At 39.8% G+C, this 25,883-nt stretch overlaps 1 protein-coding gene across 1 annotated transcript in view; it reads left to right on the top strand.

Moving 5' to 3' along the window:
* UNC80 (unc-80 homolog, NALCN channel complex subunit) overlaps nucleotides 1-25,883 on the top strand; it is a 186,147-nt gene that overhangs the window by 147,929 nt on the left and 12,335 nt on the right. The window contains exons 51-61 of the mRNA XM_070956783.1: nucleotides 948-1,148; nucleotides 1,745-1,868; nucleotides 4,590-4,715; nucleotides 5,987-6,110; nucleotides 6,903-7,109; nucleotides 7,278-7,462; nucleotides 7,764-7,929; nucleotides 8,399-8,578; nucleotides 10,605-10,743; nucleotides 25,264-25,345; nucleotides 25,570-25,681. Of these exons, the coding sequence (XP_070812884.1) occupies nucleotides 948-1,148; nucleotides 1,745-1,868; nucleotides 4,590-4,715; nucleotides 5,987-6,110; nucleotides 6,903-7,109; nucleotides 7,278-7,462; nucleotides 7,764-7,929; nucleotides 8,399-8,578; nucleotides 10,605-10,743; nucleotides 25,264-25,345; nucleotides 25,570-25,681 (1,646 nt within the window). The remainder of the gene's footprint in view (nucleotides 1-947; nucleotides 1,149-1,744; nucleotides 1,869-4,589; nucleotides 4,716-5,986; nucleotides 6,111-6,902; nucleotides 7,110-7,277; nucleotides 7,463-7,763; nucleotides 7,930-8,398; nucleotides 8,579-10,604; nucleotides 10,744-25,263; nucleotides 25,346-25,569; nucleotides 25,682-25,883) is intronic.

Here is a 25,883-nt window from a genome sequence, read left to right as displayed (position 1 = left end):
ATAAGTTAACCCCTGACACACACTGTCCATGTACTATTTACATAATGGAGAATAAGGCATTTACTTGTGACAATATATAAAACTAAGTAATGAATACAGGTAGTCTTCAACTTCCAACCATTCACTTAGTGACCATTTGAACATTACAACAACACTGAAAAAGTGATTTATGATCATTTTTCACTTATGACCATTGCAGCATCCCCATGGTCACGTGATCAAAATTTGGAACCATGGCAACCACATGTATTTATGACAGTTGCACTGTCCCAGAGTCATGTGATCACCTTCTGACAAGCAAAATAAATGGAGAAACCTGTTTCACTTAACAACTGTGTTGCTAACTTAACAACTGCAGTGATTCACTTAATAACTGTGGCGAAAAGATCATAAAATGGGGCAAAACTCACTTAACAACTATCTTGCTTAGAATTTCTGGGTTCATTTGTACTTGTAAGTAGATGACTACATATAATATGGTTCCTCTATCTAGTAAATCTACTATGTAACTAAATTATTAAGAAAGCAGTATGGATATAAGAAATACTATTATTTATTTAAGCCATTATATTATTTAGGTACCTATATGCATGGTTCATTTAAATAAATATTTTTACATTTCAGAAAAATATTTAATATAGAAAAATATGTAATAATGTTAAATATTTAAGGTCAGATTTCCTTAGCCCATTGTGTCCTCCTGATAGCAAATTCCTATATTATTTTACTATCATAGTTTTTAGGTTGCCACATCTCTAGAGTGCATCAGAATGAAAAGGCTGCATCAGACCGTGAGAATCACCAGTGTGATTATCAGTTATCTTTTGGGACTATGTAGCATTTATTTATTGAGAGTGAGTTTTTCCATTAAACAATGTTTCATCACTTTCTCAAAAGAGCTCCTGTGACAAAATCCAGATTTTCCTCTTAATGAGCAATGGTTTTAGATTGGCAGAGATTGCACATTCCCTTTTGAAGCTGGCACCTTATGATACCCAAACAATGGAGAGCCGAGGGCTCCGCCGGTACATCATGGAAATGCTGCCCATCACTGACTGGACAGCTGAGGCAGTGAGGCCTGCCCTTATCCTCATCTTGAAAAGACTGGATCGTATGTTCAATAAAATTCACAAGATGCCTACTTTGAGGTAAGTGTGTAAGCCACGAAGGAAGGGTACTATTATTATTATTATTATTATTATTATTATTATTATTATTATTATTATTAATGTTCGCTACATTGAATTCCTTCAGTAAATATTTAAAAATATACAGAGAAAGTCTGTTTTGAGTCTCAAAGAGCTTTATTTAGCAAACACTGGAGTTCAATAAACAGTGATATTGTTGAGAGAATAAAACCTCTACACGTTGAATTGAATTTCTCAGAATATTCAGAGCTTTTCTCAGTACAGAAAGGCTGATTGTAAACACCTATCTCCTAGACATTAGAAATTTGCTTCATTTGCAAGGTTTTATCTTTATAAAAGTAAGGAGTGTGATATGCCCATGTTCATTTTTTCCTCACTCATTTATGTTTTGCTGGTTATTTGAGCATTTTACAGGGTCACTTTTTTCTACAATGTTTTATATTCCATTATCCTTCTGAATAACAGGTAAAATGATCACACTGAGATACTGGTTATTGCCATCTGAGATCTTTATCTTGAACTTTCCTTGGTGTTCCTATTTCTCAGTCGCCTTTTTCTAGGCTAACCATTTAATGCCACCTACCGTTGTATTCTAGGAGACAGGTTGAATGGGAGCCTGCCAGCAATTTGATTGAAGGGGTTTGTTTGACACTTCAGAGGCAGCCAATCATATCCTTCCTGCCTCATCTTAGGTCACTGATCAATGTCTGTGTCAATTTGGTGAGTAAATAAAACGGCAATCTCCTACACATTTGCCAAGCTCCCTTCTACAATACAAACTCCCTGTTCAGCACTCCTAGAAAGAACTTCCTTGAATAACACCAGACATAATGAAGTACATTTTCAAAGTGGTGCATGGGGAGAGAATGAAAAAGAAACCCATAATCCAATGACTGGTTTCGGCTACTTTCCACGCACCACTCTGAAAATCCACTTCTGCATGTTGCGCTGAGAGTTGAGGGCTGCAAGTTGGAGAGTGGGGTGGTGGATACTGCACACGCCTGCATTCACCTGGCAGAGGAGTTGAAAAGAAGTGTGGGACCCTGGAGACATTATTCAGCCTCACCTTGTAAAAATAATGCAAAAGGACATTAATTCTTAACAAATTACTGGAATGAAATTGTTTTGCCATTTATAACATTCATAGTTTAAAGAAAGTTTGCAGTGTCTTTGTATGATGTTCAGATCCTCCTGACTCTTTAACATGGATATTTCTAGACTGCATTAAGGAACATCAGTTTGACCTGGTATGCCCTTGACATGCATAAAACTGCTATAATTACAGCTGACATGAAAGACAATTCCAGAATAGATAAATCTTTCACGGGTGTGATATCTCTTCAATTAAAAAAGATGAAAGAAGCTAGAATACTTAATGTAACAATAACTGTCATTTAAGCACAAACTTAATGGGTAAAAATATTGAGTTTTTATAAGGTTAAAATGAAAGCTAATAAATTGGAATAAGTACCCTATATACAGTGCTGGTTTAAATTAGTTGGCATTTTTATTGATCTTTTGAAATGATTTTGATTACAGTCTGGAGGATCGTAGAAGGCAGGAAATTCAGGAAACTCAGCTGAAGTCAGACAAGATGTTGAACTATACTGACTTTTGGTCTGATACACCAGGAGCTTTATTATCAAGAGTATACAACTTTCATCAGCTGGAGGATCATACTGAGATTTGTGGCACATATCAATAATTAAATTCAAGAACTGAATGTCCCAAGATCCAAGTTGGGGAATCTTAGGGATGAAATGATGTGTTAAAGGGTGCAAGTGTTGTTTCTCATTTTGATCCTTAATTAGTCCTAGCTTCTAAATAAATCAGGTCAGCTTTTCCAAACCCACCCATTCTGGGGTCTGCAAAAGGAGATGTTGATAAAGTACATCTCTTTTAGCTCTACTCTAAATAGCTTGAAAGTTATTACAAGGTGTCTGCCCACTGGAATAAGATTCTCCTGAAATATGATTGCCTATGTCCCTGTTAGTGTTTTGAAGACCTGACTCTTTGTCTAGGCCTTTGGTGAGTGTGATTGAAGCCCCTTTTAGATTGTGGGGGCTTGTTATTTCTCCTGTCCACTTGGCCATCTTTCATTCCTTTGTTCTTGTTTGTTCTTGTATTGTTTTATTTTCTCTTTTATTGTTATTCTTTGCCCAGAATTGTTAGGGGGTTGGGTGGTATACAAACCTAATAAATAATAACTAAGAAAGGAAATTAGTGGATATCCACTCCTTCAAAATGGAAGAGTGTTATTTTCTTTTCTAAGATCTTCCTTTGTAAGATCTAGTTATTGAAATACAAACAGAACTGATGGAAAGCAGACTGAAAGAAATGAGCGCTTCAATACAAATGAGCACCTCCAAACAATATTAATAATTAATCCAGTACTTAAAATTGGCCAGAACAAGATGCTTGTGCTAGCTGAGGTCTTGGGTGGGGGAGATGTCAAAAAGTGCCCAGGATCTTGTAGTTGTGCCAAAATGATGCCCATGATCATGTAACTGAAGTCCTGCCCATTTTTATCATATATCATATGCATGAGATTCATGTAAAAAAAGAATCAGAACCCTTTATGCTGCCTTTAGGACTTTTTGAATTCCCCTTCCATGCACACACATGTTCAAGCCAAAAACTTAAGAAATCTATGACAAATTATATAATTATATAATTTATATATAATTTGTCACTACCAAATTCCTGAAAAAAATCCTACTTACACCAAGCAATTAGGTCACAAAATAAGTTTCAATTGTTTTGAGTAGCCATTAAACCATTTGATAGTAGAGTATGTACGGTAGTTTTGTTTTTGTTTTGGGAGGCCCTTTGTCATGGCCTGAAACTATACTTGGCATAAATTCTATGTTAAAATCTTATGTACAGTACATACATCGAAATCCTCCCTTTATCCCCATGCAAGTTTAATTCTTATACAAGAGAAAAATCTGAACATTATATGAACAATCATACAAGGGAGTCTGAATATTGTGTTAAACTCAATCTGGATCGGACTCAGGACATTACCCTGACATAAGGAGATAATAACTCAAGCCAACTAGTACAATATTGATGATTTCAAGTACATGTTTCCATTGAGTACAGTAACTACATGGCATACCCTCCAGCCTCACCTATTTTACTAGTACAGTGCTGGTTATTCAGGGCTAGTACTGGGTACATTCTTAACTATGCTGATTTTCCTTGTGCCTTCCATCCAGTCCTCCTGCTAACCCTGTAGTAGCGCCTTTTCCTTCCCACCCATCTCCTGCTAAAACCACTCCATTCCCTTCTTGACCCCAGCTACCGCAAGGCATGTGGAGGGCCCTGAGCATCCCAGTCTTGCGCTATCTGAAGCGTGTACCTCATTAACATTGGAGGGTATGGCATGGATGGAATTGAAATAGTTGGTCAAGGTGATGTGCTGTGTTTGTATTGCAGGTGATGGGAGTAGTAGGACCTTCCAGTGTGGCTGATGGATTACCCCTTCTTCATCTCAGCCCTTATCTCTCGCCACCTCTACCCTTCAGCACAGCTGTTGTCCGGCTTGTAGCATTGCAGATTCAGGTGTGACTGCCTTGCCTGTTAGACAGGCTTTGCTTCTTATGTGGTTGAGACACCAGTTCACTGGTGCTCTTTCGTTTTCTGCGAAAGCTGGGCAAAAACTGTGAGGCAAAGTTCATACTTCCCCTTACTTAATGCTGAAGTTTCATAACATAACATTTAGCAACTCTCCAAGTCTTTGGTGGGTGTCAATTTAGCATAATTCCATTGAGTCACATTGGAATTGTGCAGATTGAAGCCAACCAAAGATCTGACATGAGCGACAACTATATTTCCTGACAATGTAGATTACACTATTTATTTTTGCTTCTTAGATGAATAATAAGAGCTACAAAAGTGCTGAAGCAATAAGTCTTTTGTAGGTTGTAAACTTGAAAGGCTAAAGCTAATTTCATGGAAGTGCTTTATATGAATCTGAAGATCAGGTATTTTTACATTCTGCCCTCTGAGGTATTTTATATAATTTCCAGTTTGCATACCCATTCATTAATTCTAGAAGATATTGCTTATCAGTTTACTATCCCAGATTTTCAGAACTTAACTGACAGCTTCTCTCCCTCCCTCTCCTTCCCTCCATCTTTTACCCTTTCAATTACTTAAATATTACGTATTTCTATCAGTTAGATGAAGATAATCTGGGATTTATATCTATTAATGGTTTTTAACATTGTTCATTATCAAGTATACTCTTTTAATAGCCTAAACTCTGTGGAGTAACTTAGGATGCTACACTGCATTGCTCCTACTTGGAAAATGCAAATTTTGTGCTTTGTTTGTGGGGAGGGGTTAGTTCTTCATTGATGCTAAAATAAGGTGAGAAGGAAGAAGATATGACATTTTTTTCCAGATGTAGACTTTCTGCTCCGGTTCCCTATCTGTCCAATCTTTGGCATTTGGCAGAATCAGGATCAAAACAAAACGATAGGTATGGTTTTCCAAATGTACATTTTCAGAGAAATGTAGTGAATTCTTAAAAATGACTGAAATACTTTTCCTTGCATTTTTTCTATATTTTTTTTTATTTCAGAATTTTTGGTTTGAGTTGGCATAGGTATACTATCTGCATCATTTAGACTAAAACAAATAGGTCAATGAGCCCCAAATCTTGAATGTTTAATCAATTGGTTATGTTGAAGCTAAAAATCTAAGGTGGTGAACCTATCCTGTAATATATTGGGTGAACCAAGTATTTGTGGATCCAATTTTTAAAAATTTTGCTGTTTTAATCTACCAGTTTTAATTAATATGTAATCTTTTTTATTATCACTGCACAGGCTTTAAAAGAAGATTTTCCCTTAAGCCATGTGATCTCCCCATTCACCAATCAGGAGAGAAGGGAAGGAATGCTTTTAAATCTACTGATTCCATTTGTGCTCACAGTAGGATCAGGAAGCAAAGGTCTGATTAACAGAAAGAATATTTTTGTTTCCCCTCCTTCCTGCCTCTGTGAAACAGCAATATTGTGCATTGTTATACCTTCATGTTTCTTTTGGCACAAGCATTCTTTCTGGTGTATTGTCTGTAAGGTTTGTTGAGGACTTGGATGAGAACATTGGTGTGTTGTAGTGTCCTTCTCTCATTTCAGCTGTATTTTCTGAATTAAATCTTTGACAGAGGAACTCCCCTTTTTGAAATCACCACAGTGACAGAGCAGGCCGGACAAAGCAAAAATTCACCTATATGTAAGAAAACATGGGGACAAACAAGAAAAACACACAGCTTCTATATAAGCTACTCTTCCTGTATGGTTTAAACTCTCTTATTTAACATGATCATGTCTGCAGTGCATTTGATTTTGTTCCAAAGGCTTCATTCACACTTTCAGCTGGGCTCTGATCTGCCACCTGACATTGTGTGGGAGGGTACAGCTTAGTCTTTAGGGCTAAGGCCCTTTTACGTCTCTTTGGTTAGCAAGCCAAGAGAGAATATGGTGACGTCCAGCATGAGCCTCAATTCTTAAAGAATCAAAACCAAATATAATATAGTGTAGGAAATGCCAAGAAAGAGCATGATTCCTTTGTCTTGTCTTGTTGTGTTTGTTCTTGAATAATTTTGTCTTTTGCTTACAGAAGGAAAAGGTAGGGAAACTGTGGTTTACAGAACGTTTATGTGTCATTGTGTGGTGTTTGATTCTTTTATAGGAATCAATGCCTGATTTGCTCTTTGTCTTTTCCTTTTGATGTCATGCAGACAGCCCTTGGCTGGAGCAGCCTGAAGTTCTCCTGCTGCTCCAGACAGTCATTAACATTTTACTGCCACCTCGCATTATTAGCACTTCACGTAGTAAGAACTTCATGCTGGAGAGCTCCCCTGCCCACTGCTCCACTCCAGGAGATGCAGGAAAGGACCTGCGTAAGGAAGGGCTAGCTGAATCCACTAGTCAAGCAGCCTACTTGGGTGAGTGAGAATTTCAATCTGGCAATGAAAATTGAGAACAAGCTGATAGGATGACTATTTTTTCCTCCCAAAAATAGTCTATTCCAAATCTTGAATGTGCAAGTATGCATGGGTTGTTATCACTATACTGTTGTTTAATTTTTCGGACTTATTTGTCTCATTTTTTAGCTTTGAAGGTGATCCTTGTTTGTTTTGAGCGGCAGCTTGGTAGCCAATGGTATTGGCTGAGTCTGCAAGTCAAAGAAATGGCTTTGCGAAAAGTTGGAGGGCTGGCCCTATGGGACTTCCTGGATTTTATTGTACGCACTCGAATTCCTATTTTTGTACTTCTTCGACCCTTTATTCAATGCAAGGTGATTCACTATTATATTAGTCAGAATTTCTTTTTGAAATGATATTGCATACAGGATTTATTATTGTTCCAATAGGGACAAGAAATTTCTTTGCGATAAGGTGCTTTTGCAAGCAATACCCCTCAAATCCAGAAATTCAGTTTCAAAAGTATTGGTTTGAAAGTTAATATGCCTGATTCACTCTGGATTTGTAAAAGACAGGCCTCATGATAAATGGCTGAGAATAGTTGTTTTGTATGTGCATTAATAGCAAGTAAAATTTCCCAGTCTTCATGGTTGTCCCCTGCATTGTCATCCTCAGTTGCTAGCCCAGCCAGCTGAGAATCACGAGGAACTGACTGCCCGACAACACATTGCTGACCAGCTAGAGCGGCGCTTCATCCCCCGCCCTCTCTGTAAGAGCTCTCTCATTGCAGAATTCAATAATGAACTGAAGATCCTCAAAGAGGCTGTGCATAGTGGATCAGGTGAGGACACTGGTGGAAAAGGGAGGCTGAAGATGAGGAAACAGGAAAGGTTTGATCAGAAAAGAACATCAATGCTAGCATCAGACCGAACACCAAGTGTTTTTTCTTCTCATCAAACACATATTATAGAATGAGAAATCTGAATTTTGATAAATAATGAAGGAATCCTCATTCAAAATTATAAGCAGTTGTAAACTTGAATTGTGATGGTGATTGAAAGATTATTTACTAAAAAGTAGAGTTTAATTTATGACATTGGGAGAAAAACTTGTGATGGTTACTTGTGGTTATAATTTCCAATGAGGCATTCTTAAGGAAATAAAACTAAGTACATTTCAAAAGAAAGCTGCTCCTTTCTTTATCCACATGGTTAATCCTTTACACTTTTCAACTGATGGCTCAGAATCATATGCCTTTCCTTTTGCTTTTATAACATTATTCTACTAGCATATTGTCATTCATGTTTTAGCTTACCAAGGGAAGACCTCCATCAGCACTGTGGGAACCTCCACCTCTGCTTATCGACTGAGCCTTGCCACTATGTCCCGCTCCAATACTGGCACTGGAACTGTTTGGGAACAGGATAGTGAGCCTTCTCAGCAAGCCTCCCAGGATACTTTAAGCAGAACAGATGAAGAAGATGAGGAAAGTAAGTATTCACTAACTTAGACATGATTTGATTTATTTAATTAATTTCTGTAGTTGCCCATCTCAGTCCAATTGACTGAGTCCAATACAGGTAGTCCTCAATTTACAATCATTTGTTCAACAGAATAATAATATAATATAATATAATATAATATAATATAATATAATATAATATAATATAATATAATATAATATAATATAATATAATATAATATAATATAATATAATAATATAATAATAATATAATATAATATAATATAAATATAATATAATATTTTCAAAATTCAGTTACAATAGCCTTGAAAAAAGTAACTTATGATCTATACTCACTCTTACAATCATCCCACCACTCTCACATCATATGTTTGCAATGTGGGTGCTTGGCAACCAGCTCACATTTATGGCTGGCGGCGATGTCTGCAATCATGATTGCAATTTGTGACCTTTTTTTAACCAATTCCCACCAAAAAACACCCATTAGGGAAGCTGGATCCCCTTAATGACCATGTAATTGGTTTAACAACCATGGGGTTTTTTTAAAAATTTTGATTTATGGTTAAGCAACCATTATGAAAATTGCTGTAAAATTTCAGCTTACAACAGAAATTCCTGTCCCAATAATGGTCTTGTTGAAGATTACCTGTAGTGTGCATTTTGGCCTTGCAATTCAGCCTTCTGCTCAATCAGGAATCTTGATGCTGAGCTGGAGTGTTACTCTCTTCCTATATTTCCCTTGGCAGCAGATTTACTGCTTATTTTTCTTTGGGTAGAACTTTTCCCACCATTGAGCTCCTATGAATCTAGTTAAAAGAAAAGAGCTGAGGACAGGGATGCTAGGGCATTAAGATACAGGATGGTGGGAATCAAAGGAATTCTTCAGTCTTCTCACATACATCGACTCTTTTCCTTAAAACAGACCCTGACTCTTCATTCTTTAGGTGACTGGCCCAAGTAATATACAAGTAGTCCTTGACTTATGATCACAATCAAGCCCAACATTTCTGTTCCTAAAGAGAGACATTTGTTAAGTGAATTTTGCCCCATTTTATGACCTTTCTTGCCACAGTTGTTAAGTGAATCACTGCAGGTGTTAAATTAGTAACACCTAGGGTTATTAAGTGAATCTGGCTTCCCCACTGATTTTGCTGGTCAGAAGGCTTACAAAAGGGGATCACATGACCCTAGGACACTGAAACAGTCATAAATATGAGTCACTTGCCAAGCATCTTAATTATGATCACATGACCCTGGGGATTCACCAACAATCATAAGTGTGAGAAACAGTCATTTCTTTTTTTAGTGCCATTGTAACTTCAGATGGTTACTAAATGAACTCTTGTAAATCAAGGACTACCTGTACCATCTGATCTTGTTTGGTATATATTCTTAAATTATCCAAGTTAAAAAAGCATCAAATGATCAGGTTTTTCAGATATATTTTTAGCATTTCTTTTCAAGTCTTTCTGGATTTTGTATTAATTAGGAAGGCTTTTGGAGCTATTGTAGAATAAGGATTAAGGAATTGGCATCAGCCAAGGAGACTCAAGTTTATATCTCCATTCAAAAAATACGAAAACCTGGGGCTAGTCTTAACATTGCCTAACCCATAATGGTGTTGTTGGGGATCATTAGGGGAGACTCTATGTACATTGTCTTAAACTCAGGGAGAAAAGGGGGAGTTTTTATCTCTCTCACATACACATACTAAATAGGAAACACACACACACACCTGCCAAAGCTGGCAGGGGCAAGCCACTATAAACAGGGTGCAGACATTACACTCATTTACATTTATGATGTTTCCTAGTTGGGTAATAAAACATCTGCAAAAAACAAACCAAGCTCAGCCCACATGCTAAATAAATGGCAAGTTATAAGAGAGATGGAGAGTCCCTCTTGAGTCTTGGCAGCCATGACAGCCCTGGCATTGTTAGCCAAAGAAATACCTATAGAAGAAGTTTTCATCCTGACAGGCTGATCCTTGAAGCCCCAAATGAAGGACTTTCATTCTTCTGTATTCCTTTCAGATGATTCAGTGAGCATGCCCAGTGTGGTAAGTGAACAGGAAGCATACCTTATGGGTACCATTGGGAGGAGGCGATTCTCCAGCCATCTCTCCAGCATATCTGCACCTCAGCCTGAAGTGGGGATGTTACCCAGTCAAAGGTAACAAAATAGCCTACTTTTCATTTCCTGATATTTTTCCCAAGAACAGAAATATAGCTTGTAAATCAGAGATGTTGGGGTGAAGACCAGACAAAATAAAGCAGATCCAGTCCTGGCTTTTAACGAGGGTTTGCAAAAGAGATATATTTAGTTATTATTCTCATTTTAAAAATTCAGGCTTTCTTAGGTACTTCTCACCAACTGCAAAAAGAGCTGTATTAGTTAATGTTGCTTTTCCATGGCTTATTAGGTTCAGAAGCCTAGTGCTGATATATATCTCTGCCTGAAATGTTTGCAAATGCACTATTAAAAATCAAAAGCAGGCATATTTGGTTTGGAGGAGAGATCCATGAATGGTTGGACTATTTCTATAATTCCACATTGAACAAGCTGCCTTCCAAGCAAATTTATTTTTGTAATAAATCTTTGAAAATATCCTTATGAAAGGCAGAGACAAACAGAAATGGAGGAATACAGGAATAGTTATACACAAATTAGTAAAGCAACAGCTTTGGATTTCAATTATTTATATTCACAATCATTTTGCAAGTATTAGAGATCCCTATAACCCCACCGCACAAATTTAATTAAGGTAACTAACTGACATGGATTTAATCTGGTGATATATACCTAACAGTGCTTAGGTAGATTTTTCTTAGATAGGTCTGGACAGTGAAAACACAACACAGGAGATGAAACTTTATAAACCTAGGCTACCAATTGGAAAACAAATTGGTCTGAATTCACTCTGTAGGCTCTTGTGATTTATTTATTTATTTATTTATTTATTTATTTATTTATTTATTTATTTATTTATTTATTTATTTATTTATTTAGTCACATTTCTATGCCGCCCAACTCCCAAGGGACCCTGGGCGGCTTTTCTCATTGCTTAAAAAATTTTTTTTAAGGTTTTAAAAATATCACAGAAGAGCCAAAGATCTTCTGTTCCTCATCTATGGCTACTTTAATTAGTCACAGAAAGCTGCTCCCTGCATTTTGGAGGCCCTCTTCCATGTCAAATCTACTAACACTGCTAGCAGTTATCAGTTTTTTTCAAACAATTTTGGCTTTAATACAAAAGAAATCACATTTATCTTGCCTTTAATTTTTTAAAAAAATCAGTAAAATTCTGCTATATATTCTACTTATAAGATGAAAAAAGTTTTTCCTGATCATATTTGGGGGGGATCATTAAAATTACAAGCATTTATCAATTTAATTAAAGAGTTTTTGATTCCCAATAACTGAGAAGTGAAATAGATAAGGTTTGAACATTTTTGTAACTATTTTAGTTGCAATGTGCTATTGTATTACAAACCAGAAAAAAAAAAGATAGCATTGCATTTTGGGGCATAACACTCCCAAATGTTATAGTGTTATGAAACAGTGGATGGCTGTTTAGACAGCTGGATGTCTCTAAGTTCCCATCATCCTAAGAGAGCATCGACTTGTCTGCTACTGAGGATATTTTAATTATCTTTCCAAATATACAGTTGGGAGATCAGAGAACTGGAAGTTCTTCTAAGACCTAGGGTTGGATAAGTGTCATACTCCATATATCCTCTCCAAATAACTCTTTTTGGCATCTCCCACCTCAGTAGTTCAATTCAATGGCTGGGAAGTAGAGGAAATAGGGAAGCTCAAATGCCTGTTTATGCCTGTGAAAAGAAAGATGGTTTACTACTGTGAATTTGTATTTTTCACTGAGGCTAGATGGAAGTTAGCCTCCAAATGTATTGAATAAATGTGGAGATTCATTGCATCACATCTTCTCTATGCAGGAAGCTCTTTAGACTGGAGGAAAATTCGTCTTTCAGTTTTTTTATTTGCTTCTCTTTAGTGAATTAGTGTTGAGGCCAATTTGCTCTCCTTTATTTTCTCTACTATTCTTCTGATACTTTATTTCTTTAAACACAGAGACAATTGCATGCTTTAAAAACATATTTTCTTCCTTAAATGCTTCACCTCCTTGCCCATCCTGCAGTGAACCCAATGTCCTCGATGACTCCCAGGGCCTGGCCGCTGAGGGCAGCCTCTCTAGGTACCGTGTTTACCCTACTGTATGTCAGTGTCTGTGCTGGGAACAATCTGCTCCCTATCTTCACTGTCTTTCTTCCATCCTGATTCTCTTTTCCTCCATTTCAGTTTCTTGTTCTTCACTGATGGTTAGGCCTGCAAGACAAAGGTGTAGCAACCTGAGCAAGCTGTGAGCTCTGGCTCCATCAACCTTTATTGGCAAAATAGAATTCAAAAAGCAGTGTGGAGCAAAGCTGCCAAACCATCTAGATTATCTGTTGGAACAGTTCTCTTCTTCTCTCATTCCCATTGTATTTTTGACCGTAGGAATATATGAAACATTTATCACCCATTACTAACAAATATATTTCAAGTACATGCTGGAGGCTTTTAAAAATAAAGATGCTCCTTCAATTTGTTCCTACTATTAACTACTATGTTAATCTTGTATTAGGTTAGTGTCCATATAGATTAATCATAATGATATGGTTGTACAGAGTTAGCAGTTTGTGCTTGTCAAAATTATATCAGCTCTTTTTGTAAATGGCTTGATTACAATGCTCTTTATATTACAGTTAGTCCTCAACCCACTATCAATTTCACCAGTCCTATCTTAGGGTTACTTACAACCCAGATTCAAAGTTCTAATTTGGCAACATGGCCCATTTACAGCCATTTGCAGGGTCCCATGGTCCCATGCCATTAGGACAATTATGCCGAAAACTGCCATTTACTTCCAGTTTTCAACAAAATCATACCCATAGCAAACCATTGTTTCATTAACAACCACAATGTTTACTTAACTGTGGTATTCACTTAATGACTATCATGATTTACGACCATGATGGGCAGGCTCCATTACAGCTGTAAATTGAGGACTACCTGTATGAAAGTGGATTATCTGGATTTTACTTTCACCTTCTAAAGAAGGCAATTATTTATTCTCAGGAAAGTGAAGGGGAAAAAAATCCCCAAGAGGAACCTTATTTTCAGCTCTTGTTCCTTTTTTTTTTTGCCTGTACCTAGTTATAAATGTAATGCTTCTGGCTATTAAAGAGAGATTGCAGAAATAAGTGGATGAAATTGGTTAATATAATATCCTTATTGTGATTACAGCTTCAAGCATTAATCAAACCTTAGCCCATTTCCCTAGCGAAAAAAGAACATGTTTTCTTGAAATCTGACATCTGGCAATGTATTCTTTGAAATTAAAATACCCTCCTTGTACAAGAAATAAGACAGGCATAATGCCTTTAAAGTTTATTATTTTTAAGATGTAATGGGATGACTGTAACGTTAACATTCAGTTCAGTCATTTGAATCATAGTTACTGTTTTACTGTGCTGATGCCTCTCAACTGATCCACTATAGCTAGGAAGACTCCTATTTTTCCCCATAGAAAACTATTATAGAAAATTGTATGAGCTGTGCGAAGACTGCTGCCTTCTTTAATACTCGATCAGCCAGGCAATGTTAAGTGGGATTATTGGGAATTACTTCTTTGCTTTAATTTGTCATTGTTTTTATATATTAAAAACAGGAGATTACATATCACTGGGTTTGCCACATTGATTATTCTCACAATTCACAAAGATCCATGTATTTATGTTAATTTGCCACAGCCACATGAATCAATCTTACAGTCATGATGTCAAAACATACGTGAGAGAGAAAAATACACTTTTGTGTACAGAAGGTAGGAATTTAAAATATGAATCAAACATCCTGATGTTTCTGAACAAGTATTAAATGAAAACATGATTTAATTTAGGGCATCCTTTGGAACCCTCACAATAAACTTATCTGAAGCTCTCATTGACTTCAATAATATAACAATAACAGAGTTGGAAGGGACCTTGGAGGTCATTTAGTCGAACCCTCAGCTCACACAGGAGACTTATACTAGGGATTTGAACCGCTGAACTACCGACCTTTCTGATCAACAAGCTCAGTGTCTTAGCCACTGAGCCACCGAGCCACCACTTTAGTAGCATAACTTTCTGGACAGATATGTAGGGTGTGCCAGAAATAATAGGGCTGTCAAAATTTGGGAATAAATCTGAAAAAAAATATTTTTAATTAGTAACTTTATGCAAGAGATTATGATAATGAATTTATTTACTTTGTAATTGCTATATTATTTCTGTGAAATCCAATAGATAGGATTGCATTTGAAGAATTTGTTTCCAAAGGCAACTTAACTCAAAATAAATATGAACCACATTTTCTATATAGTGGACAATATGCATAGGATTAATTAGAATGGATTTTTTTTTACCATCAGGCAATAGTAGACATTGTATAGATGACCAAATAATAAAAAGTACTTTGTACTTTTAAATTAGTAATATTTTATTGTATTAAGTCAGTATGCTAAGGAATAGTACCCCCCACTTATATGGAAGGTAACCACTTACTAGGTTGTTTATGTTTACTTTCCATCTTTCAATTTTTAAAATGAAATAACCTGATGAGAATTTTAAAACATTAATATTTAAATATTAAATGAAAGAGAGCAAACAGATGACAAAAAGAATTATTTTTTTCATCTGAATTTGGGTAGAATTAGCTGTGGGAATTTTTTTCTAGACAAAAAAATCTATTCCCTCTAAACTTGTTTGAAAGTTGATAATGCTAGGAAAATTAAAAAGACAATATAAAAGGCCCTCTAGGTTTCTATTGGAATGGCTTATGTATGGAGCAGCACCTAAGGATATATTCAACTGAGCATTCTTGTATTATTGTTATTCTTAGCATCATTTATTATCTTATCTGCTTAATTGAATCTGCTTAAATTCAATTTAAAAACCAAACAAAGCAATGGCTTGCAAAGACCACTCAGTGACTGAATCTGAATATGTATCTGAAGGTATGATTCTACTATATAACACTAGCTTGATAATTTCCTATAAGTATAGTTGTGTGGGATTTTTCACAATTGGGTGCCTGGCTATGAAACTGCTGTCTTATAAATAACTTGTCTTCCTGAGAAACTTAAGCTGGGGAAAATACCAAGTGACAGTCATCTGCACTGTGTAATCATAAATATCATAAGGAGGAGTTGTTAGTCCAGTTAAGATGTTAATAGAGTGGAACAGGAGCAGTTTTCCGCTATTCATAGCTGGTTTTCAGGTTCAGCTCTGGTGTAGAAAAAGGATCATACCACTTAGCCATTTTATGTATTAAATTATTTGCATTTCAAGTTCATTCAAATTCAAATCATGACAATTAATCATCAAATATAACAATAACAATATGTGGCCCATCTTTTTTCTATTCCCATCATCCGTGAAATTGCGGGCAGTACCGGAATTAGTCAGGAGAGCAAATAATGATATATTTGCGAACCAGGTGTTAATTTTCTGAGCAGTTCAGAGAACCGGTTGTTGGAAGAAATCTTTTCCCACTTTACAGGGCTAATCCTGCAAGGGAGGCAGGAAGGAAACATTTAGGTATGCATGTATTTCTAGCCTAATTCTTATCTTAATTGCCCTGCTGCTTTAAATGTTTTCAGAAACTGCCTCTGGGTTAAGCTTGTTACATTGTAAGCCTTATGCCCAGACTTTCTGTCTGTAGACTGAACTTCTCTGGAGTCTCTCCTCACCCACCCCACCCCCGAGTTTTTTGTGGTACTTTTATTCCTGGAGCTTGCCTTTCCTAAAGATTGTTAAAAGATTGTTTTAAGCTTTTTGGAGTATACTTCCAACACGGCTGGAACAGCTATTTATAGAAGGATTGGCATAGCTATAGAAAAAATGGCTGAGAGGCAGGATACAGTTTGGCATTCTGTCTGATTTTGTTTTACTGCCTTTTTGGGGGCATATGATCTTTCCTTAAATCTGGATGATTACCTAAGGATATCTTGTGAGGTGAGTGAGACCTTGTGAGGTGAGTGAGACCACTCACTCACCTCACTTTAAGTGAGGTGAGTATCTTTAAGTGGTGCAAATGGATCTAATGATTGCTTCTCCTGGGTGAGAAACTGTGCTTTGTCAGTGTTGGAAGAAACATCCTTCAAGATTCTGCTCCAAGTGGGGAAAAAGACACTGGAAACATGGAGACTGCTTGGAAAGATGGTTTAATGGTGGACAGGATCACATGGCTTGAGTTCCTGAACAGAAAAGGGGCCGAATACAGCGAGCCCACGGGTTTTTATGCTCTTTCTGGCTTTGCATTTCTTGGGGCCCTGAAAGAGTATCCTGATTGGTTGTCAGACTCCCAGGGGGTGGGGGTCTTAGCTAGCCTTGCTGGCTGATGGTCACATGTGCTTCCCAGGTCACATGTGGTGAGTTTCTGCTGATAGATGGGTAGAGGGCTAATCCTATCTTTGTTGGATCTTTGGCAATTCCTACTATGGCTCTGCCTGAAGGAGGTAGATCTTTGTTATGTAGAATAGACTAGCCCAGGCCTTAATGGCCCATTGACAAAGGGTGGGGGCAGGAAGATGGGAGCTGCTTCAAACCATGCTTATCCATTTCTCATCCAGGGAAATATAATATTCTGCCTTTTTCATATTTCCTAAAATATTTCACTCTTCCAGGAAAGGGGTGGGTGCTAACTTCCTACAGTCCGTTCACTGAGCACAGGAATCTCTTGTCTATGGGGATTCTTCAGTCATCCAGGTTATGGTTGTCCCAAAGGTGCTTTTTTCAAAAGGCAACTGGACTTTCTTGGTTTCCAGAAAGTCCAATTGCCTCTTGACAAAGCACCTTTGGGACAGGAGTCTTTTGCATTGCTTTGGAGTGGGCAAGACACATGATTGCTCACTGATAATAACTCCTTCCAATTTGTTTTAGTTTTTTCTCATGATAATATGGCATAGTAACATGACACCAATTGTAGAAAGTTAGTATCCACCACTCTCCTAGAAGAATGAAATATTTTGAGAAATATTAAAAGGGAAGAATATATTTCCCTGAATGAGAAATGGAGAAATATCTTTTCTTAGAGGGAAAAAGCAGCCCCCACTTTCCTTAATAGCCCACAAAAGAGGTCAGCACTTAAGAGATAAAGAGACAGATAGCTCTATTCATAGGCAAAAATTCCCTGCAGCAAGGTCTGAACAAAGGCAGAATGGGAATAGCCCTCACTCAAGATGTTAATTTGTTAATTTGTCTCTTTAGCTGGGCATTTTGTAGCCCAAATATGCCCACCCACTTTCTGGAAAACTTAAATGACCTCTCTGCTAAAGGGTTTCTCTTTATGAGCAAGAGTAATTTGGCTGCTGATAGTTATCCTTGTATTTTAACTATTTTAATTCGCCAATGGGCTCTGGCAACCTGCCTGATTTATAACTCCGGGTTGCAGGCATTGTTGAGGAAAAGGAAGGTATTCAGAATAGTTTAAGTTTCCATGACAGCTGTGACTCATTGATCTTCAGTGTGTATTCCCCCATTTCTAATCTAATGACTGGTATTTAGGGCAGCTTTTTGCAAGCAAAGAAGCTTTTTGTATTTTTTTACAGGTAATCCTTGATTTACAACAGATCATTTAGTGACCATTCAAAGTTACAAGGGCACTGAAAAAGTGACTTATGACCATTTTTCACACTTACGACAGTTGCAGCATCCCCACGGTCATGAGAGGACAGGTGAGGCAAAGCACCCCTCGATGTAAGTGACATCGAGTTGGCCATGCTCACCCAGCCAGTCATTAGGGCAGAGAACCGGTTGTTAAAAAAATTGCAGCCCAGTATTGGCCTATAGATGTTGTTAATGTCACAAAGAGTATGGCAGAGAGAAAGTCAGAAGGATTTGTTATCAAGGCAATGATCAGATAAACAATACTTGAGCCCAGGCCAAGAAAGTAATTTGGGATAACACCTCAGACAGAAACAGCCCCTCCCCCCTAATTCTCATGAAGGTAAAAGAGGGAGGAAAGGTAGTATTCAGACTTGCAAGGTTGGTAGCAGCCATATCAGGTACATCAAACTAAGAAACATACACCATTTAGATCTAACCTACTTTTATTACTGCTTTATTACTTTTATTATAACAGCTATGGTATCAGAATTCTGCAGCTCTGGTCAGGTATCTAATATCTGTGCATCAATTCATTTTTTCCATACAGTGAGTGCAGTATTACTACTGTGCATTTTAAACATAGGTATTATTTTCAGTTAATATAGGGTATTTTTAATTGGTTACTACTACCGGTAGATAATTTTAAAATCTTGGAAAAATGAGTATCAGTTTGTATGTTCTGATACACATTTGTCTTTCATAATAGTCTGTTTTCAAGTTTTCATATTGCTATTTTGTAAATTGAAGAAGTATGGCCTGGCTGACTAATTTTGTTCTAAGGCTATTTGTCACATTCAGCCCAGATTTCTCTTAGACTTGATTAACACTTATTATTAATTAGTATCCACCTGGAGAGGAGAGAGGATACCTATCTTAAAGCAAGGAGATATAGATTTAGAATTCCTCATGTGCCTTATGCATTGACTAACCACAGCATGTTTATGGAACAGATACTGCCAAAGTATTGCAAAATGATGGCATTTTATATTTTTCTTATTTTCTTAAAAGCAATAAATAAAATAAAACATCTGATAATAAACAGCCAGATTGTTCAAAATATTGAGCCATCAGGCTAGAAACCAGGAGACTGTAAATGCTAGTCCCGCTTTAGGCATGAAAGATAATTGGGTGACTTTATGCCAGTCATTCTCTCTCAGTCCAGCTCACATGACATTGGCTGAGACATTCATACTTCTATTGCTTATTAAATTTTTACATTGCAAATAGGGAGAGATAGTTTATGACTAACTAAAGAGGCTAAAAGCGTAAAAATAATGCATGCCATAATATGAATTTGTTGTCAAGAATGTTAAATTGTATATAGGGCTTACTGATGGCATATGTAAAGGTTGAATGATATGCATTTAGCCCCTAAAAAGCAATCTTCTGGTTTTGTTATGTAAATAGGTTTGTTTGGCGGGAAGTTCGAAATAACTGACCCTCAGCTGATTGGCTGACCACCACAGCTGCAAGGTATATAAAGGGAGCTGGCTCCCTGGGTCAGTTGCTGGAGTCTCCATATATAATAAAGAACTGTTGTCACTAACTACTCTGGCTTGCTGCGTCCTCATTCACCCAACTTAACATTGGCGACGAAGGTGGGATTTTGAGGCCAGAAGCAGAGGAGAGCTGAAGCCACACTCAAGAAAAAGAGCTGAAGCCACGTTCGAAGAAGGGGACCGGAGACCGCATCCGAATCCAGCCAGGCGAGCGAGCAGAGCACAGGAGAACCCGAAACGATGTCTGCCTACACCCCGCCAGCGCCTTTTGACCCCAAGGAAGAGAAGTGGGGATCCTACATGTCTCGGTTCGAGTGCTTCATGGTGGCAAACGACATGCAAGGGCTACCGGACGTTCGGAAGAAAGCCCTGTTCCTGAGTCACTGCGGGCCAAGGGTCTTCGACACAGCCGAAGCATTGTCGGAGCTGAATTCGGTCCACAACATTTCCTGGTTGACGCTACAGACCCTGCTGAAAGACCACTATGCACCAACGCCATCGAAGTACGTCCAACGCTACGATTTCTGGCAACGGCTCCAGCAGGAGGGTGAATCGATCAGCGAGTACGTCGCTGCCCTGCGTAAGGCCGCAACCCAGTGTGAGTACCGAGACCTGGATGAGATGCTCCTAGAGCAACTAATTTGCGGAGTGAGAGATAGCCGGCTCCAGAGAAGACTGCTCGCGAGGTCAAACCTGACCCTACACATCGCCCTGGACGAGGCATGAGCACAAGAGTCGTCAGTAAAGGCTGCAGAGAAACTAAAGAGCTCCCACCAAACCAAAACAACGCAGAAGACGGCGCCAGTGCACCGAGAGGCCGTAAGCACCGCGAGCGAGGGGGAGTCTGAGGAAGAGGTCTACCACACTGAGCAGTCCCGCACAGCCCGGAGGGAGCCCAGAGACAGATGCGCCAGCTGCGGAGGGTCCCACTCACAACAAAACTGTAAGTTCAGGGACGCCGTTTGCCGTTCCTGTGAGAAGAGGGGCCACATCGCTCGGGTCTGCAGATCCAAGACACACCAAAGCTACAAACCACGTGGCCAAACCTTCCAATCTGAGCCGGCGCCACACCGCAGGCCCAACAGAAATGGCGGAAACTGGAAGGGCGTGAAATTTGAAGACGCTGGGGCCTACACCATACGCATCGCACAGACCTGCACCTCGCCCGGAGAAAAGACCTACACCACGGTCGAGATCAAGGGACGGGAGTGCCAGATGGAGATCGACACGGGATCGCTGATATCCATCATGTCTTGGGAGAACCTCAAGAAAGTCATCCCCAGAGCACACAAGCGACTGCTCCAGCCACAGCAACGCAGACTGAAGGACTACCAGGGGAACCGCATACCCGTCGAAGGAAGAGGCGAGTTCCAAGTACAGTACGGGGAGTTTACCGAGAAACTGCCTCTCACCATTGTCAGCGACAACCTCCCAAGCCTCCTGGGCATGGACTGGTTTAGAGCCCTAGGCATGGGATTCACCAGAGTAAGGAACGTTCGAAGCACCCTGAAAGAGGACCTGATGCAAGAGTTCCAGGACGTGTTCGACGAAAGGCTTGGCAAGTATGTGGGGACCCCAATTTCGTTTAACCTCAACCCCAATATTGCACCCATCCGTTTAAAGCCTAGGCGGGTACCGTTCGCCCTGAAGCCCAAAATTGACATTAAACTGGACAAATTAATCAAACAAGGGGTGCTCGTTCCAGTCGACCACGCCAAATGGGAGACCCCAATTGTGACACCGGTAAAGCCGGAGGGATCAGTGCACATATGCGCTGATTATAAATACACAATTAATAAGGCCCTGCAGCAGAGCGCCTATCCAGTGCCCATCGTTCACCATTTGTTGCATTCCCTGGGCCCCGGCAAGATCTTCGCAAAACTCGATCTTGCGCAGGCGTACCAGCAACTGCCGGTAGATGACGCTACCGCAGAGGCACAGACTATCGTAACCCACAGAGGGGCCTTCAAGTGCACCCGCTTGCAATTCAGAGTAAGCGTAGCCCCCGGACTTTTCCAAAGTACCATGGAGCGGCTACTACAGGGAATCCCCAGGGTGGTGCCCTATTTTGATGACGTGCTCATTACAGCCGACAATGAGCAGCAGCTAAGAGAAAGGCTGAGGGAGGTCCTAAGGAAATTCAGGGACGCAGGACTCAAAGTAAAACGAAACAAATGCATGATCCCATTCCCCTCAGTCGAATTCCTAGGATACAGGGTAGATGGCACCGGCATACACCCCACAGAGAGCAAGATCAGGGCAATCAAAGAAGCACCCACCCCCAAAGACAAGGCAGAATTACAGGCTTTCCTGGGGCTATTAAACTTTTACGCCATTTTCCTTAAAGACAAGGCAACAGTGGCAGAACCCCTACATAGACTGTTAACCAAGAAAGCCATTTGGAAATGGGGGAAGGCTGAAGACAGGGCATTCGCCGACATTAAAAAACTGCTATCAGCTGAAAGTTTTTTAATACAGTACAACGCAACGCTTCCCCTTGTTCTAGCATGTGACGCGTCCCCGTTCGGGGTGGGAGCTGTCCTGAGCCATAGACTCCCGAATGGCCTAGAAGCGCCCATCGCATACTACTCCCGAACTCTATCAAGCGCCGAGCGAAATTATAGCCAGCTCGACAAGGAGGCCCTCGCCGCTGTTTCGGGAGTAAAGAAATTCCATGAGTACTTGTTCGGGAGGGATTTTGAACTAATCACTGACCATCGACCGCTCCTGGGTCTCCTCATGGGAGATCGACCAACCCCGGCAGCACTATCACCCAGGATGACACGCTGGGCCATTTTCCTCACGGCATACTCCTATCGCCTGGTACATCGGCCAGGGGTGGACATGGGCAACGCGGACGCACTCAGCCGATGCCCACTACCCGACAGCCTAGAAGACCCCACACCCGGCATCCCCATCTTGCTGATAGACGTTTTGGACTCTAGGCCCATAACATCAGCCGAGGTTGCGAGAGCCTCAACCAAAGACCACGTGATCCGGACAGTCGCAAGTTGGGTCATGAGGGGGTGGCCGGAAAAGATTGGGAGTGGGGAATTTAAACCGTTCATGGGAAAACGGGACGAATTGACAATGCAAGGGGGTTGTTTGCTATGGGGCGATCGGGTTGTTATTCCTTTACGGTTACGGGAAAAAGTCTTAACATTGTTGCATGAGGGGCACCCTGGGATTGTAAGAATGAAGGGGCTAGCCAGGAGCTACGTCTGGTGGCCCAGCATGGATACAGACATTACCGAGTGGGTGGGGAGATGCCAGCCCTGCCAAGAGTCCAGATCAGATCCACCAACGGCACCCGTAAGGGAGTGGGAAAGGCCCCAGGGACCCTGGTCCAGGATACACATTGACTTTGCAAGCCCATTTCATGGACAGACCTTCATGGTTGTCGTAGATGCATTCTCCAAATGGTTGGAGATCAAGCTAATGAAGGCCACTACCACCGATGCAACCATCAGGGAGCTAAGACAGTTATTCGCCACCCATGGGTTACCGGACATCCTAGTGTCAGATAACGGGCCGCAATTCACCGCAACACAGTTCGAGGGTTACTTAGCGGGACTTGGGATCAGACATGTCCTTTCGGCCCCGTTTCATCCGGCTAGTAACAGACAGGCTGAGAGATTTGTGAGGTCAGCAAAGGAGGCCCTCTCACGTTTAAGCCCCGGAGACTGGCAGGAAAGGGTAGACAAGTTTCTAATAACCCAGCACTCCACACCCTGTACAGCCACAGGCCGAAGTCCGGCAGAACTATTAATGGGGCGGAAACTCCGAGGAATACTAGATAGGCTCAACCCCAATTACTCCCCAGAGGTTTTCAAGGGGGGGGGAGAGGAAGCTTAGAGAGTTCACCATAGGAACACCGGTACACGCTAGAAACTATGGACAGGGCCCACTCTGGGAGGCCGGGACAATCACAGAAATCACGGGGCCCAAATCATACAGGGTAGACATGGGGGACGGGAGAGTTTGGCGCAGACATATTGACCAATTAAAAAAACGAGTCACCACAGACACCGACGACAAATTAGACGACCCCATCTCTGACCACGACTACCAACCAGAAACACAAACTACAAGCCCGAGTGGAGCGGAGGACTTAGCTGAGGATTCTGGTATCCAGCGCCGCCCCATCGAGGTAGTCCAAACAGCCGGAGAAGTCGCCGCCCACGAGGAGGTCCTGGAGGCCTCATTGGCGGAGCAGGGAGAAACAGAAAGTCCCTCCGACCTGCTCGACGCCGCCCCTCCGACTGAACTGCGCAGGTCAACTAGGACTCGAACACGCCCTAGTCACCTGAGAGACTTTGTATGTAAATAACACCCCAAGTGACTTCTGGGAGGGGAGGAGTGTTATGTAAATAGGTTTGTTTGGCGGGAAGTTCGAATTAACTGACCCTCAGCTGATTGGCTGACCACCACAGCTGCAAGGTATATAAAGGGAGCTGGCTCCCTGGGTCAGTTGCTGGAGTCTCACTATATAATAAAGAGCTGTTGTCACTAACTACTCTGGCTTGCTGCGTCCTCATTCACCCAACTTAACAGGTTTACTATTAGGATAGGAATTGGTTGTCTTCCTAATATCAATGTCTTCCACTAAAATGCTGGCAAGAAAGCAAATACATTAAGGGATCTAGTTTTTAATATACACGAAGATTAAAAATAATTGCTGTAGTAAGATATTCCTGCTTATTTCATTATGAAAGTATACAGACTCCTTTTATAATTTGTTAAATCCATTTTTTAAAGAATCCAAAAATGCCAATTGCTTTTTGTGCCTAATTTGTATTGGTATTGATCATGAAAGCTCTGTATAGTTTAGGACATTACCATTTAGGGGACATTTTTGGAAACTCTGTTAGCTTTTTAATTCCTTCACAAAGTTTAAAAGTGGGATATAAATAAGATTATAAATAAATAAATCCCAATTACTTTTTCTAAAGTGTGCTTATTTAATGTGACTTGAAATTGCAAGTATATGTTCAGTGTGGTAACTTCTTCCCTAAGTTCTGTGCCAATGCTGTGAGTTAAACCTTTGTCAACTGTGTTCATCATTCATTTTGTTGTGTATTGAACTCCAATTATTCAAAACTATGGCATATCTATCAAATCTAATTACAAAGAAAATATGTTTCAATTTAATATTTAACATTTGCAATATAATGTTTAAAGCTAAGGCTTTAAAATTGCATCCTCATTATTGTCCTCCCTTGATCTGTTATGTCAAAGAAGGGAGAAAATTGTGGAATGGAAGTCATCATTCTTTGGTTAAAAATCGACTTCGGACAATGATAGGATCTTCAGTGCCATTACTCTTCCTATATAACTTAAATAGTCTCTCATAACCTTCAAAGATGGTACCGTATCTTTGAAGTGACTGTGTCATTATTGTTTAACAACATTTGCAAAGAAAATCTTTCTCTAGTCTGTGTTATTCTGTGGTCATGCTCATATTCTTGACACTTACACAGGGTAGCGAGTGTGCAGAGTGAACCTGGACACCACAATCTCCTTCTTCAGCAACCATTAGGGAGAAAAAGAGGTCTAAGACAGGTGAGTTAGAACAAGGCTGTATTCAATTGGATGAAAAAAGACAATGTAACTTGTTAAGGGAATTTGTTAAGAGATTTTATATTAAGGAATCTGGTAGAGTTTCTGAAACAAGAATGGTTTCTGAATTAGGGCATGATATGAATAGATGGGAGGAAAATACTGATGTAAGTATTTGCAAATCTCAGAATTTCCTCATCTAATTCAATTGCATCCATGCTTTCTAGCTAAGGAGGCCTCTTTTATCACGCCAGAAAACCCAAACTGAACATCACAGCCATCACGGAGCACGACTTTCAACAACACGTAGAAGCATACAGCCCAAAACAAAACCAACTGGTGAGGAAACGTTCATAGTATTCTAAGTTTTAAAATGTAACTGGTTTCCACATATATCAATGTCAGGTCACCTGTTGGGTTGCTGCCATTCTGATGGAGGAGGTGGGGGAGGAGGCTATCAGGGTTGCATTCTCTTCATGCTTTCACTTTTGCTGTAACAGCATGGGATTTAGGGAGGGGAGGGCTATCTTGAAGACAGATG

This window comes from Pituophis catenifer, unplaced genomic scaffold (genome assembly GCF_029215685.1).
Source record: "Pituophis catenifer annectens isolate HBS135680 unplaced genomic scaffold, rPitCat1.0.hap2 SCAF_1, whole genome shotgun sequence".
Lineage (NCBI taxonomy): Eukaryota > Metazoa > Chordata > Lepidosauria > Squamata > Colubridae > Pituophis > Pituophis catenifer.
The sequence above is the reverse complement of the archived record's forward strand: the minus strand, read 5'-3'. Positions and strand labels throughout refer to the sequence as shown.